This window comes from Diabrotica virgifera, chromosome 1, assembly GCF_917563875.1.
Source record: "Diabrotica virgifera virgifera chromosome 1, PGI_DIABVI_V3a".
Lineage (NCBI taxonomy): Eukaryota > Metazoa > Arthropoda > Insecta > Coleoptera > Chrysomelidae > Diabrotica > Diabrotica virgifera.
In genome coordinates, this window is record NC_065443.1 from 77,814,823 (window position 1) to 77,837,297 (window position 22,475).

The 22,475-nt window shown below is 34.8% G+C and overlaps 2 protein-coding genes across 3 annotated transcripts in view; one reads left to right on the plus strand and one right to left on the minus strand.

The window, feature by feature from the left end:
- Positions 1-22,475, minus strand: part of LOC114349380 (uncharacterized) — a 98,936-nt gene that overhangs the window by 25,290 nt on the left and 51,171 nt on the right. For both annotated transcript variants that reach the window (XM_050657055.1, XM_050657060.1), the window contains exons 7-8: positions 21,331-21,640; positions 1,930-2,168 (exon numbers count right to left, since the gene is read on the minus strand). In XM_050657055.1, coding sequence (XP_050513012.1) covers positions 1,930-2,168; positions 21,331-21,640 — 549 coding nt within the window. The remainder of the gene's footprint in view (positions 1-1,929; positions 2,169-21,330; positions 21,641-22,475) is intronic.
- LOC114349405 (metaxin-2-like) lies at positions 5,615-8,411 on the plus strand. The gene is made up of 2 exons (XM_028299767.2): positions 5,615-6,318; positions 8,045-8,411. The coding sequence occupies exons 1-2, from the start codon at positions 5,711-5,713 to the stop codon at positions 8,382-8,384; spliced, it is 948 nt and encodes a 315-aa protein (XP_028155568.2). The 5' UTR covers positions 5,615-5,710; the 3' UTR covers positions 8,385-8,411.

Sequence of the window (22,475 nt, forward strand, 5' to 3'; positions counted from 1 at the left end):
TAAGAGTCTCACGCGTAAGAACTCATGTGCGGATCGGCTTGGGGATTTGGAATCGGAGTTATCTGATACTCAAGATAAAATAAGTAGCCGCCTTGACTAATTTTAATAGTTTTCGTTTATTGGAAAAAGTCGGTACATACTTTGATCCAATTTTAATAGGTTGGTTCTCAGGGCAAAACGGAAAAAGGAGATTAGATATAAGAGAATTTGTTTTAGCGTAGGGGTTGTATAGTTAGTCGATTTTAAGATCAGAACCGCGACAGTCGTGTTATTGGGGATAAGACGTAAAAAGACGCCTTAAGACGAATATTAGGACAAGCCGGTTATAATATGAAGAGTACGGGGGAAAAACAAGAAATGTTACATTTTGTACATATTGAGATAAATACCAATAAAGGTTTAATTCTTATGATACCTAAAAACTACTTAGGAGATTCTTAGCAGAATTCTAGCAATTCTTATTGTATCATCTTAATAGAATATGAATCTATATTAACTTATTAATTTAATGACGCACCAAAAAACTTCTAATATTCCTTATTTTTGTTCAGTGGCGTGCGGGCAATCCTGGTCCTTCAATGGGCAAAAATTTATTGCCTTGAATCGATAGCCCAGTGGGTAGTACTCGGTTTTTGCTACCATATGGAGAGGAAAGCCAAAATAATGAAAAAGTGACATTCCTTGTTTTTCCACTGTACTCTTCATATTGATTAGACGCAATGACCTTTAAATACATTTCTTTTTGTAAGAACAAGGACACGTAAATTTTAGTCGCAATTACACAAACACTTTTACCATTACATTTCGTCAATTTAATAGTATCTGTAATTTAGTTATCTATTTTATTAATTAAAACTGTTAAACATCACACGGACTTTTATTACGATTGTCTTTAACGAATCCTACACTGATGATGAAATATTGATTCCGAAAACGGTCTGTTGTGATAAAACCCTTTTTAGGGATTTTAAATATACCTTTTAGAAGATTATTTTTTATTCGTTAAATGAATAATAGTAGGTAATATATAAAGTTTTATTGCGAATTAATAAAAATAAAATAAATAATGGGCATAATTCTGACAGTAAATATATTTCTCAACAAAATAGGATAAACATAATATTTAAGAGCGTAGGCGCAAAATTTTGGGCCAATGGGTTTTAAACGCATTCATTTTTTTCGAATCCTAAGAAAACTAATAATTATTTTTGGGAAATTTCAACGCAGAATGAAAGATTACATTATTACCGAGGGTCGAAAGTACTTTAGAATAAAAAAAAGTTTCTTGTGAATAAAATATTTGAAATTAAAAATCACACTAAATTTTCCCTTTTTTTTCACCCCTGTAACTTATTAAAATAAACATTATAGAAGTTTTCACGTACTTTCGAGCCTCGGTAATAATGTGTTTTTTCATTCTGCGCTTAAATTTTTCAAAAATACTTATTAGTTTTCTCAGGATTCGAAAAAAATTAATGCATTTAAAAAGCATTGGCCGAAAATTTTGTGCCTACGCTCTTTTAAAATGGGATAATTAACTATTGGTATTGGGAATTAACCACAATTTTAATGTTTCGATTTCCACTTAGAATCAGGAAAGCTGTTTTCCAATTTATATACCCAAGACCCCCTAATGATGGTGGTATGCTTAAATCTTTAAAAATTTTCAGATGGTACGCAGTTGCTAGAACGTTGGGAACTCCTGTTCAACAGGATCAAAATAAAAGAAAATTGTGGCCGCAAAAACTGCTCCCCACTTATTTGCTACACATTTTTTAAGAAGCTTGGAAGCAAAATTAAATATATTATATCAAAGGTTAAATTTCAGAACGCCTAAATCCAACCCGCATTAAGAATAGTAGAAGAAGAAAAAATATATTTATAACGATTTTTAAAATTTTGGATTTACTATCAAATCAGAACACTTACCCTCAATATATTCTGTTTAACCACCAACATTTTGTTGAGCAGCATCCCTATATACTCTAATTGTCTGACTGTATATTGAGTATGTGCAATTTCTTGTTGATTTTTTGATCCCGCAAAACAAAATCTTCTACCTCTGGTACCAGGTGGAGGTAATAAACCTTCTACAAGGTCTTTCCATTTATAAAGCAGGATCATCTCGCTTTCTTGTGCTTGTATGATTCTGTTAAAGTCTTCATTACCTGAAAATAAAATTTTAAAATATTGATATGTTATGACTGATCTCATAAATCTGATAGCCCAGAAGCTTAGACCAAAGGGCATAGCCGGGTAAGATGATGAAAAATGTCCCCAACTCGATTAAAGTTCCATATAGGCCACTTTTTAGCACATTATAAAAAAACTCACTTTCTGAAATTTTTATTCTCCTAGGTGGTCACTAGGTTGTAGCATTCAAAAATTTATGTGTGATTTTTTTTTTATTTTTGGCGGGAAATTTGAATTTTTAGAACGATTTTAAAATTGTAAATGAGTCTAAAAAAACTGAGACACTCATTCTCACGAAAAGATATATAACGTGTATTTTTGCACTATATTTTACCAAATGCACTGTATTTTTACCAAAAGTAGCCTATATGGAATTCGAATCGAGTTGAGGGTATTTTTCATCATCTTATCCGGTTAGACCTTTTCATATAAAAAAAATTATTAAAAAAATGTTGGCTCCAATATCTTCTGAAGGCAGTACTTTTTACTAAATTTACTTAAGTATATTTAGATAATATAAACTTTATAATAAATAAACCTATGTTAATTACAAGTTAATTACAATTGTAATTATTGTAATTAATGGTATACAGCCAGCTACAGGAAATTCTTCCTAGTGGATTTCTATGTTAATTGGTATTGCAGTTTTCATTAATTGAATGAATCCGTTCATTTACTGGAATTATCGACATTTTTATATAAAATCGACAAACTCATTAAAAGCACTTTATTTTATGGTAAGGGAGCCCGAGCGGGGATTTTTGCGGTTACTCGAGCACGTCAGAAAATCACATGGGACGAAACCTTATTAGTCAAAGTACCTAATGAAGCTTAAAATAGGACAAAACCTCGCAATTTTTACAGAATGTATCAATTTGCTTGAAAATTTGAGAATAAGTAGTGGATAGTCCAAGGATCAAAACCTATATCATGCCAAGAGGCGCTTTTACCATGGGGAGGGTTGCCACCCTATCTCGGGGGTGGCAATTTTTATTATATTTTGACAGCAAGAGTTGGTAAAAACATTCATTAAAAGCAAAAAGCGTTCTATACATTTTTCGCTATCGAAAGTGTTAGTTTTATATCTAAAAAATCAATGTTTTTAATCAGTTTTCTGCTAATAACTCGAAAAGTTTTATAATAACTCGTTTTATCAAAACAACTTTACTTAACAAATAAACAAAACCTTTTTTTTTATTTTCTTTAAGACCAATAGTAATCGAGCTATACTTCATTATGTTGGCTCTTCTTCGTCAAATGCTAAATATTGTAGTTTCAAAGTCAAAGGACGGGAAAACTATGCATTTTTCGAGGATAACTTGTTGAAACTAATTTAAAGTATTTAAAAACATGTATCTCCAGAAATAACAAAAATCTTTAGCTAAAAAATTAAGTGACTTATAATGAAAAGAATGTCAGTCCCTATTTTTTTTTCAGCAAAAAAGTGATCGTAAACAACCGCCTAATCACCACCCTAATTAAAATTTGTCATTGACCTGATTTGATTTTCTTGATTTATGTATAGTTAATAGGTTCTAGAAGTTTGATCGGCTTAGAATGATTCGTTTTAAAAAAATGGAGTTAAAAGCGAATAACGAGTTTTTGTAGTTTGCAAAAAAATTTTTTTTGCGGCAAAAATTAAGTGAGCTTTTGACAATTAAATCTTGTAATATCATGCAAAAACCACCTTTACCAACCCTTTCAAAGCTACCTCTTTTTGTGACGGAGAACTTTAAAACGATTTAATATTAACAGCCTTATAGATCTTATAAAAACCTGCAAAATTCTTTTTTAACGAACTTTCTAAGATAAAAAATAAAAAGTTACGGTTAAAAAATCAATATATTTTTTTGAAAAAAAAAGGAGAAATCCAATTGGAAGCATAATATTGTAAGTTGGCGGTGTTTTTAGTCATTGGCTTTATTTATTCTTCTTTATTTATGTATTATTAATAGATTCTAGAAGTTTGACTGGCTTATAATGATTAGTTTTTAAAAAACTGAAGCTTAAAGCGAATAACGAATGTTTTCAATTTGGTAAAAAATGCCCTTTTCTTAAGAATAGAAAGATTAGCGTCAGAGATACGAAAAAATGTTTAAATATGAAAGTGTACGTAATTTAATTCCCAACAATTTGGTTTGATAAAATTTGTTCTACGGCAAAAATTGAGTGAATCGTAAATGAGTATACCATCGAAAAACATTGACTTTTTAGATATACATAAAACGAACACTTTTGATAGCGAATAAATCAAAAACTATTAATTGTATCAAAAAAATGCATAGAACATTTTTTGCTTAGAATGAATGTTTTTATTAACTTTTGCGGTCAAAATATAATAAAAAAATTTCACCCCTGAGATGGGGTGGCAACCACCCCCATGGTAAAAGCGCCTGTCGGCATCATATAGATTTTGATCCATGGACTATCCACTACTTATTCTCAAATTTGCAAGCAAATTGATCCATTCTGTAAAAATTGCGAGATGAAAAGTTTTGGTTCCTGGACTATGTATCCTGTAAATATACCCCTGACCCCTACCATATTTTGGACTCTAATACAGTGGCGTTCGTTAGGGGCAGTCCGTAAAAAAATCTATTCATAGAAAAACTTGAAAACGTCAGATTAAGATAAGGTAAGTTAAGTATATGAAGAACAGTGTATATTTCAAAAATCTAACGATTTGAGCGTAAGGAAATGGGCGAGTCACAAAGTTTTACAAAAAAAAGCTAATATGTCGAGAAATTAACATCATGTCGAAAAAATGAAAAATACGTGTTCACCATTTTTTAAAAATCTCTCGAATGATACGTACCAAACACAATCCCCAACGGAGGGGGGTGGGGAAAAACTTTAAAATTTTAAATGGAAATACCGCAATATTTCGCAAGATGAACATCGGATCGGAAAACTGAAAAATACGTGTTCAATATTTTTCAAAAATCTATCGAATGACACTAAGTCACTCCAGGGAGGTGGGGTGGCGGTTACCTTAAAAATCTGAAATAGGAACCCCTATTTTCTTATTGCAAATTTGGATTCCTTGAATAAAAATAAGTAACTTTTATTCGAGACATTTTTTATAATTATGGATAGATGGCGCTATAATCGGAAAAACGATTTTAGGGAATGGAAAATTAAATTAAAACTGGAAAATCCCCACTAAAATGGAAAACTTAGCTTTTTGGTTTTAGGACCTAATTTTCACAACCTAATATCACAACAATCACAACATTTAGTATTTAGTAACAATAGCATTTATTGCTCCCCTACTATTACATAATTATTGGATACTGCAACAAGTAGGGCCGGTCTGCAGGTCATCTAAATGAAATTTTCTCTTACTTGTTCATTCACTGGTCGCATCCTTATTTTGTTACAACCATTAAATTTTTGACATATTAGTAATTTAAAAGTTTTAGTTGTCAAAATCGATAACACTAACCTAATTTTTGTAAAAAGGGGCGCGGTTTTAATCATTTATATTTATTTTGTGTTACTTAGTAGGTCTAAAGGCATGCAAATGTTGGCTAAAAACGAACACAATGTAGAACCTGAATTAAAATCGAATTTATTGAAAGAAAATTTGGAAGTGCAACGATTAGATAGCGATACGAACACCAACAAATTAAAACGCGATGATGGCAAAACCGAGATATCTACAAAAGAAATTTCTACAGAACGAATTTCCACATCAACATCATTAATAGTTCATGGTCCATCAAATAGATCTTCCTCTACGAGTTCAGAGTTAGAGTGGGTAGACAAAATTACTGTCATTAATAAAATGGATAAACAGATGATCCTATATGAATACGCAAATTCATTGGCAATTCAAGCATTTCTAAAAATGTGCAACTTGGGGTATGAAATCGAAGAACGAGAAAATGCTGCTGATATGTCCCCTACACGAACTATTCCATTCATCAAGGTTGAAAAGTGTATAGTTGGGGAACTAGAACATATCATTCATTTTATAAAAAATAAGAATATAAATTTATCAGATAAATTATCACATGGTCAGAAAATCGATTTGAATTCCTATATGGCGTTGGCTAACAATTTAAAGTTAGTTGAAATTTATGTTTGCTGGAGAGATAAGAAAATTTATAAGGAAGTAACAAGGTACTATATATATTTTCTTTTACTTTCTATGTTTTATTATTTTACGTTATAAGCTCTTTCACGTAAATTAATAAATAACATATTTTTCGCTTGGATAAACTATATTAACTTGTATTGAATTCGAGAGAGATATTGAAACTGCAGAAAGTTTCAAATATGTTTGTGTTGTAAAGCACATACGGAATAGAAAAACCAGAAATTCAAATAGAGATCGAAAATGGGGGTCTACAAAACTATTATCAGACAAAGAGTATGTTATGGATCCGAGACATGGGTGATGATAGAAAACAGAAAAAGAACGCTGGAAAAAAAGTCTTTGAAAGAAAAGTCCTAATAAAGACATCTGAAGCTATTAACGAAGACGGAGTATGGAGATCCAGGTACAACCATGAATTCTACCAATTGTTCAAAGAGGGACCGATCTTAGAATTCGTTAAACTTCAGAGACTTCGATGGTCTTCAAAAAGAAAACGTCTTAGGTTACAGAGGCATGGACAAATAAAGACAGCAATATTAAAAAGAGACCTAACTGAAGAAGATCCATCTTTTCTCCTTCGTAAAGGTGCAGCGCCGTCATGTAATTTGTTTGATTATTTCTATCCAATTATCTCCTCCCTATGCATGTTGTTTTGCTTCGGAGAATGAGTAACCAGTCATATCCTTTATTTAGTCCGAACCCGTACTGGCGATCTTCCTCTGGATCTTTTGCGCTTTACGTTGCCTTCAACTATTATTGGTTCCATGCTAGTTGTATGTCCAAAATAGCTCAGTATATTTTGGTTGGTAGTTGTGGTGAGTCTAGTTTTTATGTTAAGCTCTGCTAGTATTGAATTATTTGTGCAGTCATAATGAATGCAGTCTTTAATTGATTCGTATTTCATTTCTGTCTAATGTCCTTCATACACACTGTCCCGCAGTTTTGTAGCCAAAAAAATTGTATATAGGAATTACTGCTGCTTGGGCTGTCTAAATTATATTTCTCGGTTTTTAACACATCTTTATCATTAGTTTATCCAATTTTATGTTTTGTCCGTCTAATGGTAGTTTACCATTACTTTTGATATGTATTAGCAAATCGTGGTCAGATTCATACTATCAATTGTTACGAAATTCCCTTACGTCATTAGTTTTAAGCCTTGAATTTTGTTTCTGAATAAAATAGTCAATTATTGATTTCAATTGCTTTAATTGATATCATTGTGCGGGAAGAATCAATTCATTATTTTTAGAGATAGACTTTGACATAAGTCTCTAAATCGCATTACGTAGTTGATCACTTTTTCCTCTCTATATTTTTCTATTACTGTGCCCTTATTCTTTTTACTCTACTTAAAATTCTACCGTTAAAATCACCCAGATCACACAGATGCCGTCTTTGTTTAATACTAGTTAAGTATAGTATTTGTTAATTCAAATGAGCTACCACACGACCCCTATTTTAAACAAGTAGGGATTTTATGTTGAAACAAATCATCGATTACGTCATCATGCCCAGATGGATGACGTCACTAGTATGATATATGAATATGCCAACCATATCATAATTTAAAACTAAAAATCGGCCTATTTCGGAATTTATTTCCAAAATCTCCCATTCACGAAAAAATTAATTTATGCATCCTCACTGTATGTAAATAATAATTTGGGAGATCTAAAAGATTGTTCATTGTTAAAGAAACATTTAAAAATTTCCTATCAAACTTTTTAAGCCCATCTTCTATTTTAGACTAAAAAATGGATCTGTGTACCCATGGCCATTAAACTGGATTCATACCCTCATGAGACGAAACCAAGCGAATAAATACCTAAAGAGCTTCGAGTGGAACGATAAAAGTTTATCCGAGGTTCTTTATGAATTCGAACGCACTTGTGACGCTTTAAACCGGAGATTAGACGGAAAAACCAGGTTTTTTGAGATTGGCGATACAGAGCTTGATGCCTGCGTATTTGGACATTTATATGCCGTTTTGTATACTCCTTTTCCAAAGAATTATCTAGTAAATTATGTAAAAGGATTTCCGAAATTGATCAAATTTGTTAAAAGAGTTAAAAAAGAGTACTTTTAAAATGTACATTAAACGTTTTGGAAATAATACTTAGTTGTTAATCTAAAATATAGTCTACTATTTTCAATGGGACTAAACCACAATTTTAATTTAAAATACGTTTATTTAGATGGCCATTAAACTGGATCCATACTCTCATGTAGGGATGGGAAAAAACCTACCTAACCGAAAACCGGTTTTTTACTCCGCAATAATCAGTTTTTTCGTTTGTTTTTTGTCCCGGTTATAACCGGTTTTTGCTTTTTAACGTAATAAGCAATGAAAAACCGGATAAGTTACCTCTGGAAAAAATAATTAATTCAGAGAAAAAATAGGGAAGTTTTTTATATATTAAGCTGACATATTATAGCGTCTATAAGCTAGAAGCTAGACAGCTCTCTCTCTTCAATCCTGACCCCCCGGAGGGAGTGTAGTGGTCGACGTGATGTCGTGTATTGTCCGTCTCCAAAGATCTCTGTCTCTGGTCATTTCTTTTAACTCATTCATAGGTCTTTTGCATATTCCTGTAATCTGAGCGATCCATCTTGTTGGGGATCTTCCTCGTGATCTTCGGCCTTCCACCTTTCCTTGTATAATGAGTCTTTCCATGTTTTCTGTGTTGGCTCTCATAACATGTCCTAAGTATTTTAATTGTTGGAGATGAACTTTACTGGAGAGCCGTTGGCTAACTTTTAGCTCTCTTAAAATCGAATTATTTGTTCTATGGTCGGTCCATGGAATTCGTAGCATTCGTCTCCAACAGAACATTTCAGTGGCGTCTATCTTTCTTCTTTCTGAATTTATCAGGGTCCAAGATTCACATCTGTAAGTCAGTATTGGGAATATTAAGCAGTTGATCAACCTCATCTTTAACGCTCTTGAAATTTGACAGTCCTTCCATATTGTGGTCATTTTTGCTGTGGCGACTTTTGCTAGATCACATCTACGTTTTATTTCTTCCTGTAGTGACCCTATGTTTGTAATTAATGATCCCAGATATAAGTATGAGCTCACAACCTCAAACCGATCAATTGTGGTTATATGTGGATGATTGTTATGTAGTCTATCCACTATCATGATCTTTGTCTTTGATATGTTTAATTGCAGACCAAATATTTGACTTTTGTTTTCAACCAGTCGTATAAGATCAATCAGCTCTGCTTGACTATTTGCAAGAAGGGCTGTGTCATCTGCGAAACGTAGGTTGTTTATTTTATGACCATTAATTGAGATGCAATTTTCCCATCCTTCAAGTGCTCTTCTCATAATATGCTCTCCATATATGTTGAATAATTGTGGAGAGAGTATACATCCCTGTCTGACACCCCGTTCTGGATGAAATTCGTTTGAAAGTGTGTCAAGCACTTTAACTGATCCAGTAGTGTGTTCGTATAGTTCAGTTATAAGCGAAATAAGGTGTTGGGGTACGCCCACTTCTTTTAGAATTTGTCATAAGTGTCTCCACTTGACCCTGTCGAACGCCTTACGATAATCTATAAAGCATATGTACAGTGGAATATTGAATTCCCTAGATTTTTCTATTATCTGTCTTATATTTAACAGGTGTTCTCTAGTACCTCTACCTTTGGTAAATCCAGTTTGCTCTTGTGGGATTTCTCTTTGAAGGAATGTTTTTAGTCTCTCGTTGATTATATGTAGCATTATTTTACTGGCATGTGATATAAGAGAAATAGTTCTATAATTGTCGCATTTATGGAAGCTGCCTTTTTTATGAATTGTGGTTATTGTAGATTTTGTCCAGTCTTCAGGCCATTGTTTTGAATGCCATATTAGGTTATAGAGTAGATGAAGTAATTTTACGCCACTTTCTTCTGTGGCTTTGAGCATTTCTGCTGTTATCATATCTGGACCTGGTGCTTTATTATATTTGAGCTTACAGATCGCGAGTCTTACTTCATTTTCAAGTATATCAGGTTCTTCTTCCACCTCGTCAGAGATTTGGTTAACAGGTTCTTGGCGTTGATCATCTTTGTATAGGTCCCTGCAATACAATCTCCATGTCTCTGCTATATCTTTTCTGTTTGTTCTCAGAGTCCCAGTGTTGTCTTCAATGGCCCAAGTTCTGGCTTTAAAGTCTCTTGTTAAGTAACGTATTTTTCTAAATAGATCTCTCGGCTGATTATTCTGATCCATCCATCCATCCATCCAATGGCACTACAGCCCAAATCGAGCCTTGGCCTCCATAAATAAGCTTCTCCAATCATTTCGATTTACCGCTGTTGTTTTCCATGAACGCGTTCCCAGGAAGTTCCTGGCATCCTCATCGACCTCGTCTTCCCATCTCTTTTTAGGTCTTCCAACCGGTCTTCTTCCCTGCATTCTTGCATTCAGCAATTTTCTGGGGATTCTATTCTCATGCATGCGGACCACGTGCCCTGCCCACCGTAATCTCTGCAGTTTAGTGTGTTGTGCTAGAGTTGGTTCGCTATATTGCTCGTATATTTCTCTATTATACCTAATTCGCCAGTTGTTATTTTCCCTTATTGGGCCCAGTATCCTACGTAATACTTTTCTTTCAAACACATCTAATGCATTGGCAGATTTCTGTGTCACCACCCATGTTTCGCAGCCATAACTTACTATAGGCCTGATTATTGTTTTATATACCCGGAGTTTTGTTTTCCGGTGTACGTCTCGCGATTTGAATATGTGGCCCATCGCGAAATAGGCTTTATTTGCCAGCACAAGCCTTCTATTTATTTCCGGTTCTTCTTCACTGCTTGCAACCAGATCCATTCCTAGGTACGTGAATCTATTCACATGTTCTATATCGTCAATAAAGTGTTGTTGCGCCGGTTTATTTGATCTGGTTTGTATGAGTAGTTTTGTTTTATTTGTGTTTATTGCTAGCCCTACTGCTTCTGCACTCTGTTTCAACTCAACGTAGGTTTCTTTCGCTGCAGTCATTGTTCTGCTCATTATGTTTATATCATCCGCGTATGCTGCTAATTGGGTAGATTTGTTTGTAAGTATGTTATTTCCGCTTACCGTCAACCGTCTAATTACATATTCAAGAACAAGATTAAAAAGCATTGGAGCCAGTCCGTCGCCTTGTTTCAGTCCTTGCGTTATCGCAATAGGCAAAATAGATCAATGATTATTCTGATCATGTCTCTCAATTTCTTTGCATATACCCTGGTAGTACTGGTTTTTGTCTGTCTTGCATCTTCGTTTTATTTCTCTATTGAGGTTTCTTAAACTAGCTTTTTTTCTTTCACTATGCACGTCACTTTGACAAAGATTTCTTCTATTCTCAATGATTTGAAAGGTTTCATCTGTTATCCAGTGTTTCCGTTTCACAGGATTATTTATCTTTGGATGATCAATTGGTGTTGTTACGCAATGTTTAAAAGTCTCCCATATTTCTTGTGATGTTCCGTTACGATTAGAGGGTATTATTTTATGTACTTCCTGGAGAAGGTCGTCCTTCTTTCTTAGTTCTATCCTATTTGTCTCTTTTCGTTTGTTGGGCGCTTTAAGTTTAAGCTTTACTTTAGCTACGAGTAGAGTATGATCGGATCCGCATATCGCCCCTGGATATGATCTGACTGTTTGAATTGACGATCTCCAGCGAATATTGGTAAGGATGTAATCTATTTGATTTCTAGACCTATCTCCAGGACTTTTCCAAGTATAAAGTCGACGTACAAGGTGTTTAAATCGACTATTCATGATAAAATAATTGTTTGTGATAGCCAACTCGATTAAACGGTCACCTCTTTCATTTCTCTGGCCTATACCGAACTTCCCCAGTACATTCTTTATGTCGTCATTCTGTGTAGTGTTGCCAACTTTTGCATTGAAGTCGCCACATATTAAAGTAAGCTCTTTATTTGGTATGTTGGCGATTGTCGTTTCCAGTTTTTCGTAGAACTCCTCGATCTTTATGTCATCTGATGTGCTGGTTGGCTCATAAACTTGTATGATATTAAGTTTATGTGGTTTGCCTTTTAGTTTAAGGAGAACTATCCTATCGCTCACAGCTTTAAATTCGACGACAGACTTTTGTAATCTTGGTGAGATCAGAATGGCAACACCTGTATAGTTCTGGGTCTCAGCACCAGAGAAGTAAATATAATTGCCATTATGTGTTCTGAAATGGCCCTCTCCTAACCAATGAGTTTCAGCTAGTCCAGAGATTTCTATATTGTATGTTGCTAGCTCGTTATCAATAATTGCTAGCTTACGTGTGATCGTCTTTAGCCCTTGTACGTTCCACGTACCGACCTTCAATATCTGTCTGAGTTTTAGTTTTTCTTTTTGCAGACCAGTAGCTGAATTTCCACACGATGCCTGGTCATTAACATTTGCGTGGCCGGTGGCCAATTTTGCACTACTTGACCCGGACTCAAGATAGCGCCGGTCGTCAACCGGGCTGCGTGACAACATCCGAGGCATTTCATTCGACGACATCAGGCATAACTTTCTTGGGAATGATTATGCAATGGTTTCCCCTGCCCTATTGCATCGCAGTATCACAACCTTTCTGCTGGTACAGCTCCGCTTGTGAAAATCCAATGATAAGCCGGTTCAGGATAATTTCCTATACGCCTTAACTTGGTACTGGCGGTCGCTGCTGCCCTCCGTCAGGAACGGTTATCGACCTTCCGGTCAAAGTTTGAGGAATTTAGGAGTGTGTGAATGGGGGGAGGCGCAAGTTACGCAGTTTGTGTGTAGGGTGCGCGACATGTATATGCCACACACCCCCCGCGCAAAATGGACCCCATCCACTCGAACACGGTCAAAAGGACTCATCCAACACTCGGGGTGTGGTTGAGATAGGTTTTAGGTAAATAGGTAGGTAAAGGACGAGATGGAAATTTAAGTGGGGACAACGGTCAGTTGCTCCTGCAGTCGCTTCTTACGACAAGGAGGAGATCCTGTGGGTGTATTCTACTTAGTGGCCCGCATCCTACACGGGGGATAGACAGCTAGTAAGTGCATAATACTATTCTTTAAACCTAGTATTGGCTGAACGATAAACACGGATTTCACTCGTATAGATCAACTGTCTTTTGATCAGTATGCCAAAATTGTGAATTACCTACTGTAAGTATAAAGCACAAAGATCATGATAATTAGCAAGAAAAAGATAATAGAACGTCAAGTCTACGTCAACCAAACCCCAGTAGCAAGAGTGATGAACTACAGCTACATCGGTACCATAGCGAATGAAGATTGGACGAATGGACCAACAACCAGGATATATGAGCGCTCATCAGAAAACCTATATTCACTTTCAACCGAATAAGGACATCTCTCAAGAGCCACAACATCGCTCTTAGTATAAAAGTAAGAATGCGACGATACTACGTCTTTTATGTCCTTTTCTACGGTGTTGAATCGTAGATTTTGATAGAGGCGGCTTTAGCCCATGTAGCGCCCGTGTGCAGTCGATGCCCTGGCGCCCTTTGGTAGACGCGCAGTCAAAATGGAATAGTCGAATAGGAGGTACCTACCTAGTACTTGTACTTAGGGTATTAGGTAGTCTTATAATCCACAGAGAACGACAGTTCTCACCAGTGGCGCACAAGACCCCTACAAGCGACACTATATATACACGAAATTTTCGATTTTCTAAACTTGACTGAATTGAAAATTGGGCTAAATCCCATCTTAAAGTTTAGGAAAAGACTCGTCCATCCATATGTTACCTCTCCATTTTGGTCCAAGGGTGTGGATTTTACGGCCCTTCCCATTTAAAGCCTGTTTTTCGTTCTCGTCCCCAAAACTCCCAAAAATTTCAAAAATTTAAGCCCGACCTTTACGGCTTCTGATAGCACAGATCATTACCTTTCCAACGCATGTTTAATTTTGAAAATCGGTTATACCATTCAAAAGTTATCGAGCTCAGAAATATGACTCAATTTTTATTTAAAAAATGGAAAATGTTTGTGGATATGTATGTATGTATGTATGTATGTGTGTGGAAAAGTTACACCGATCTGAATTTTTTTTCTGTGTTTCAAGAAGGTGTGAGGGCCGATTCAGAACCGGTCTAATTTTTGACTTCTAACTACCCGTAAGCCAGCTAGAGGACTAGGTAGATACAAAATAGCATATTTTTTGGGCGTATATATCTTAAGTTCAAGGAAAGACAGGAAAACCGCAAATACACCAAATCAATAGGGTTGAGTTAAGCTTTCAAGTGGCGCCTAAGCGATCAAGCTGAGACATACACACTGCTCGCCATAGCCAAAAAACTGAAAAATTAAAGTTTGAAAATTTTGGTTTTTCGACAATTACTCAAAATTTCAACCTACGAATTGCGCCAATAACTGAGAGTTTGTAGAAGGACTCAGGACGCGTCTAACGGTGTATACCTCATATCTGGGAAAATTCGAATTTTTAAGTTATAGGCTTCATAAGTATAATCAAATCTATTTCTTATGGGAAAAACGGTTTTTCAAGCTCAATAATTCCTGTAATACGTTCAGTTATCATACTCGATCTTGGATGCTGGTCAGATACTACTTGTCAATACGTTTCAAATTCATGTTTAGTGATCAACATCAGGTAAACCGTTCAGAAGTTAGAGAGCTCCAAAAGTATAATTAGTCCAGGAACTGAAATTTTTCATTTCGCAATTTTTACAGAATGGATAGATTTGCTTGAAAATTTGACAATAAGTAGTGGATAGTCCAAGGATCAAAATCTATATGATGCCGAAAGACGCTTTTACCATGGGGTGTTTGCCACCTCATCTCGTAGGTGGAAATTTTTTATTATATTTTGACCGCAAATGCTGGTAAAAATATTAATTATAAGCAAAAAATGTTCATTATACATTTTTTTGATAAAATTAATAGTTTTCGATTTATTGGTTATCGAAGCTGTTAGTTTTATATCGAAAAAATTACCAGAGAACGGCAGTTCTCGCCAGTGGCGCAGAAATACACCCCCCTACACGCGACACTATTATATACACGAAATTTTCAATTTTCTAAATCTGACTGAATTGAAAATTGTGCCAACCCCCATCTTCAAGTTCAGAAAAAGACTCACCCATTCATACGTCAACCATACATTTTGGTCCAAGGGTGTCGATTTTACGGCCCTTCCTATTTAGGTCTGTTTTTCGTTCTGGCCCCCAAAACTCCCAAAAACTTCAAAAATTTAAGTCCGACCTTTGCGGCTTCTAACAGTACTGATCATTACTTTCCAACGCATGTCTAATTTTGAAAATCGGTTATACCATTCAAAAGTTATAGAGCTTAGAAATGTGACTTATTTTTTATTTAAAAAAGGGAAAATGTTTGTGGATATATATGTATGTGTGTTTGAAAGTTAAATCGATTTGATATTTTTCCTCTGTGTTTGAAGAGGGGGTCAGGGCCGATTTAGAACCGGTGTAGTTTGTGACTTTTGACCACCCATAAGCCAGCTATAGGACTTGGTAGGTACAAAACGGCATATGTTCTGGGGGTATATATATTCGGATCAAGAAGAGCCAGGAGAACCGCAAATACATCAAATTAATAGTGTTGACTTAAGCTTTCAAATGGTGTCTAAGCCGTCAGAATCAGACATACACACGGCTCAGTATAGCCGAAAAACTGAAAAACTTAACTTTGAAAATTTTGGTTTTTCGACAATTACTCAACATTTCAACCTACAAATTGCGCCAATAACTTGGCGTTTATAGAAGTACTCCAGACGAATTTAACGGTGTATACCTCATATCCCGGAAAATTTGAATTTTTTAGGTTATAGGCTTCATAAGTATGATAAAATCTATTTCCTGTGGGAAAAACGATTTCTCAAGCTCAATAATTCCTGTAATAGCTTCAATTTTCATACTTTACCTTAGATCCATCAGATACTACTGGTCAATACGTTTCAAACTCATGTTTACTGATCAAAATCGGTTAAGCCGTTTAGAAGTTTTTAAGCTACAAAAGTATAATCCAATTAACGATTATTCCCGAAATGGTTTATGTAGTTGTAGTGGTTACGACGCTAAATTTGATCTGGCAACGGACAATCCGACTTCATTTACCGGCCATCTCAATTTTTTTTTCAATCTATTTCGAATAAAAAAAAATCTAGTGTACATTCGATGGACACTAGATCATTTGGGAAATAATGCAACAAAGGTGACCATTTATAAAGCTTGACGTGTAATAGAGGAACATTGCATTCAACTTCATACATTTAATTTATAAATAACTTTGAAAAACTCCTGATACAAGAATAAAAAACCGCCAAACGCCGTAAAAATGAGTGGCGCATAAAATATTCCAGCTACAAAAGATCTGATATGAATATTACGTGGCGCGAAAATGGATTTTCATTTGATGCAAAACAAAATTCTAGTTTTATTTTAAAAGATTTTTCCATAATATTTGCTAAATTTGAAGTAAACGCGCCACAAAAGAGTTTCAAATTTCAAACTGTATCAAAGTTACTCTTTTGTGGCGCGTTTACTTCAAATTTAGCAAATATTATGGAAAAATCTTTTAAAATAAAACTAGAATTTTGTTTTGCATCAAATGAAAATCCATTTTCGCGCCACGTAATATTCATATCAGATCTTTTGTAGCTGGAATATTTTATGCGCCACTCATTTTTACGGCGTTTAGCGGTTTTTTATTCTTGTATATGTATAAACAAAAAATATATAAACAAAAATCCAGATGCAAATAGTGCAATATTAATTGATGTCGGGAGCCAATAGATATTCATGGCGTCAGAACAACGTCAAGTACCCAAATCTGTTAAAAATATTTAATTAAAAATGAACTTTTTATCTATGAGGTAAGGTTGAAAATTGGTTAAGGTCGATAAAATAATGAACTACATACTACGTATTTTCAGTATTACTTAAAAAACCAACAACAAATTGTTAATATGGATAATTTTTGAGGAGCTCTGACTCCGCTGAAAGTCGCAATAATTGTAGTAGTTTTCTTCTTAGGGTGCTTGTCCGTTCCGAACGTTGACGATCATTCTAGCTATGATGACTTTATTGGTTGCTATATGGAATAGTTGTGTTGAGGTCTTTCTATACCATGCTCTCAGGTTAGCAAGCCAGGATATTCTTCTTCGTCCTGGGGTACTTTTTCCTTCAATTTTACCTTGTAAAATGCATTGGAGTAGCTCGTATCTGTCTCGATTTCTCATTATATGTCCCAAGTACTGCAGCTTACGGGCCTTCACGATGTTTACTAAATCTGCGGTTATGTTCATGCTCCGTAGTACTTCTTCATTGGTGACTTTGTCTGTCCATGGTATCTTCAGGGTCCTTCTGTACAACCATAGCTAGCAAGCCTGAAGTTTCGTTAGAGTTTCTGCCTTCACTGTCCACGTTTCTACTCCGTGTAGACGCACTGAGTACACGTAACATTTAAGGAGCCTTATTTTTGTTTTTAGGGTGAGTTCATGGCTCTTGAACACAGAGCTCATAGTCAAGAATGCACTTTTTCCCTTTCCGATGCGACATCTAATCTCTTGAGTATTTTCCCATGACTCATTGATTACAATTGCCAAGTAGTTGTATTGTGAGACACGTTCAATTCTCATTTGGTTCACATACAGATTTGCTCCAGTTATGTTTTGCTTGCTGATGATCATAAGTTTTGCAACCCTTCTATGGTACTGGAAAACACTATTGTATCATCTGCATACCGCAGGTTACTGAGCTTGATTCAATTTTTATTGAGATGCCTTCATTAATAACTTTTAGAGTTTAGAGCCTCTTCAAAAATGTGTTTTGAGTACAGATTGAACATCGGCGGTGAAATTATGCATCCCTGTCTCACTCCCCTTAAAATTTTGACCTGATCTGTATATTCTCAATCTATTCGGAGTACTGCTGATTTATTCCAATACAGGTTAGCTATTATTTTCAGGTCTCTTCCGTCATCCCTGTCCTCTTCAGCACTTCCATAATTTGTTCATGCCTGACTATCGAAAGCCTTCTTGTAGTCAATCAGGCATGCAAAAACATCACAGCTGACGTCTCTACATTTCTGAAACAATACCTGCACGCTAAATAAAGCCTCCCTCATACCAACAGCGTTCACAAATCCAAACTGATTGGGCGGAATTTGTTGTTCGCATTTTCGGTAAATTGTGGTAGTAATAAAAGAAAATCTTCCTTTTAAATAATTTTAATCAAATGAAAAGCCGCTTTACTTTATATTTACATGTTACTTAAACATGTTACTACAACTTAAATAAAATACTTAATCCATTTCGTCAAAGCTCATTTTGCAAAATTATCCCGCGACACCTGTACAAACGCCTTTGAAAATGCCCAACAAGTCCCGAACAATGGTTCGGGTAGAAACCGAACACTGGTTTTTGAAATAACCGGTTTTTTGACCGGTTATAATTGCCAGGTTAAATCATAAGTGAAAAAACCGGTATAACCTAAAACCGGTGTTTTGTCAATAACCCCCATCCCTACTCTCATGAGACAAAACCAAGCGAATAAATACCTAAAGAGCTTCGAGTGGAACAATAAAAGTTTATCCGAGGTTCTTTATAAATTCGAACGCTCTTGTGACGCTTTAAACCGGAGATTAGACGGAGAAACCCGGATTTTTGAGATTGGAGATACAGAGCTTGTAAATTATGTAAAAGGATTTCCAAAATTGATTAAGTTTGTTAAAAGAGTTAAAAAAGGTACCTACTTCTAAAATTAATATTAAAATTTTTGGATTTAATATTAATTTAGTTGTTAATCTAAAATACACCCTTTACTATCTATCGTCAATGGAAATAAACCATAATTTTAATTTAAAATACATTTATTTTGACGTTTTGATTTTTACTTCGGAAATCGTTCTCACAATGTACCATCAGGTGGGATGAAAAGTTTGTAGACTAACACATAGACGGAACTGCTGGTATTAAATCCATATGAGTTTTAGTCAGCTCTCACCTTCAAAAGCTTCGTGTATAAATTTGACAGCTCTGGAACGACTAGTTTATGAGTTATACCATTTTAAGTGAAGCAACTTGTGTTAGTTAAAAAAGAATGGATAAATCGTGTCTTATTAAAGCATTGCTTTTTAGCGAAAAAAAAATATTGCTGAAGCCAAGCCTTGGCTTGATAAACTATATTTGGACTCTACACCAGGAAAATCAACCGTTGAGGAGTGGTTTGCCAAGTTTAAACGAGGTGAAAGGAGCACCGAGGACGATGCAGCAGTGGACGCCCCAAAGAGGCTGTAACCGACGAAATCATCAAAAAAGTCCACAAAATATTTTGGATGATCGTAAAGTGAAGTCGTTCGAGATAACTAAGACTCTAAAAATATCAAATGAACGTGTTGGATATATTGTGCATGAATATTTAAATATCCGAAAGCTCCTTGCAAATTGGATGCCGCCAGAGCTCACAATTGGTAAAAAACAACAACGAATTGATGATTCTGAGAAGTGTTTGAGCTGTTCAATCGTAATAAAACTAAATTTTTGGGTCGATATGTTACAATTATTGATGAAATACGGCTCCATTATTTCACACTGGAGTCCAATCGACAGTCAGCCGAGTGGACTGCACGTGATGAACTGGTGATGAACTGAGTCCAAAGCGTGGAAAGACGCGGAAAAACAGTCGGCTGACAAGGTTATAGCATCAGTATTTTGGGATGCGCATGGTACAATATTCATCAACTATCTTTAAAAGGGAAAAACCATTAACAGCGATTATTACATTGCGTTATTGAAGCATTTGAAGGACGAGATCGCGAAAAAACGGCCCCATTTGAAGAAGAAGAAGACATTACGCGAAGTATTTTTATAATTCTGCTTAAATAGACAGCTTGGTTTCGTTTCGATTCATTATGAACACCTATGATAGGTGTTCATGTAGCTCCACTAAAGAGGTCTGGAGAAACCAAAACGGACGTATGGGGATGGAGGATCCTCTCTGGACCTAAATGAAACATAAGCTATCTTTAATTTTTCAAAATTATTTTGTTTTATTTGTATTGTGTATGGTGATACGATCACAAAGTAAGTGATTTGTGCAATTTAGAATTGGGTATTTCCGTAAAAAATCCATTTTTCACTAATTATTCTTCTTCTTCTTAAAGTTCCGCTCCTATCGGATATTGGAAATCATTCTGGCAATTATAATTTTGTTGGTTATGCGCCGGAATAGTTACGCCGGAATTAACTAATTATTAGATTTTTTTATTTATGTATAGGCAGTGTTCCACTTATATATTTTTTGAATACTGTGACGCTGCAGGCTGCTCACGACCTGGCCTATTTATTATAATTTTAATGTAAACAAGACCCTTCCTTTATTATGATTTATGATGTTCGATTGTTTTAGACTTCTAAAGTAAATTCTTTTAAAGTCGTAAATATTATTTAACCTTTTTCAAGATGTTGTTGTTTATTTCTAGAACATTGTAATAATGTATAAATAGGAGTTTTTGGAATTAGTAAGTCAGTTGTGAATTGGAAAATGTCGGTGTACTTTGATATGTAACGGGCGCGGTATATTTTTGAATTCGTAATTAGATAAATCATTAGATTTAGTGCAATAAATAAATTAGATATCGTAGTTTGTAAAATAAAGGATATAAATTCAGTGATTTTCATTTGTTTAGTTGTAAGTTATTAAAAATAAATAAAGTCAACTAAAATTAATCATTAGTGCCTAAAAGATCATAGAAAAGTAAAGTTCTGTAACATTGGTGCAGAAGTGGATAATAAAATTAACATAAATTCGCATTAAATACACTAAATACATATTTAAAAATAAATAAATATAAATCGTAATAAAAGAAGGGTCTTGTTTACATTAAAATTATAATAAATAAGCCAGGTCGTGAGCAGCCTGCAGCGTCACAGTACAATATTTAGATAATCCTCAAAACATACGTCAACGACATAATTTCTTCCTATGTGGGATCCGTGATATTCATAATGTTTAACTGTTATAATAATAATAAAAATATATACTAACTTAAAGTTAACTTACCTCTGGTAGACATTAAGGATTCATCAAAGAACCTTGCCATAATAAGTTTTAGATTGTTTGCCTCTATAATGTAGTCATCATCAGACAAGTGACCAGGATTTACTAATAAATTTGACTTTCTGAAAAAATAATTTGGCTGTTTCTCTAATAATAGTTTGGCTACTCCTTTGTCCAAAAGTCTTAATAGGTGAGTCGATAGGTATAAAGGTGCCCAGGATAACATATCGGTAATTGGATTCCTTGAATTACATTCCAAATCTTCCAGTAATATTGTAAGCAGGAGATATTTGGAAAGGATCTTGTAAGATACCTAAAATGTTGTATTTAGTAATGACTTCAGTAACTGTCAAGGCAAGTATAACACTGCAATAGTCGCATAATTTAATATAAAAGCAGAACACAAATATCTTCTCTTCTATCTATCCAAAATATAGGCGATCGTCATGGCAATCTGATCAAGAGAGATTGTGACAATTTGGCACAGCCGTCATCCGATTGAAAGTGGATCTAACTTTTCGGATGCGCGTTTTTCTTCTTGTTTGTGTGCCGTGCTTGATTTTAAGCGTTGACTGTCGTCATAATAACAAGCTGATGAAATTTTTCTCGGTCGGCAGCTACATGATACAATAACCCAAGATACGACACGCAGCGTTCCTAATTTCGTTCAGGTCGCGCATGACATCACGTTGTGAGTAGATCCTTGACATTTCGAATGCATTGCCATTATGATTTGGGGATTTTAGCTTTTAATATCAGTTGTGAAATTTTCGAGAAGTGCTGTTTTGTTTAATATGATTAAATATAATTATTGAGAACATAATCTAATAGTAGAAATCAATTACAAACATGATTTTTTATTATTAGGCAAGATAGGTCTTATTATACTGTATAATACACAGCGTTGCTCTCTACTGTCGTTCTGAAGCTATTTTCTTGTGGCATTTTTCTAATTAACTAGTTTTAATGGGAAATAAGCCACAATTATACCAAAAAAATGATTTTATTAACGTTTCGACGCGACGTCCAAATCGGATGCCGTTCTCAAAATACAAAAAATATTAATGAATTAAACAAAAATGTTGTTGCTTACTAAAAAATTGTTATTATAATTTATTTAATCTGACTCATTTATATCGGCAATTCAC

Coding starts and splice junctions, on each gene's coding strand:
- LOC114349405 (XM_028299767.2), top strand. CDS start 5,711: ATGCAAATGTTGGCTAAAAACGAACACAATGTAGAACCTGAATTAAAA. Junction 6,319..8,044: donor ATTTATAAGGAAGTAACAAG/GTACTATATATA, acceptor CTTCTATTTTAG/ACTAAAAAATGGATCTGTGT.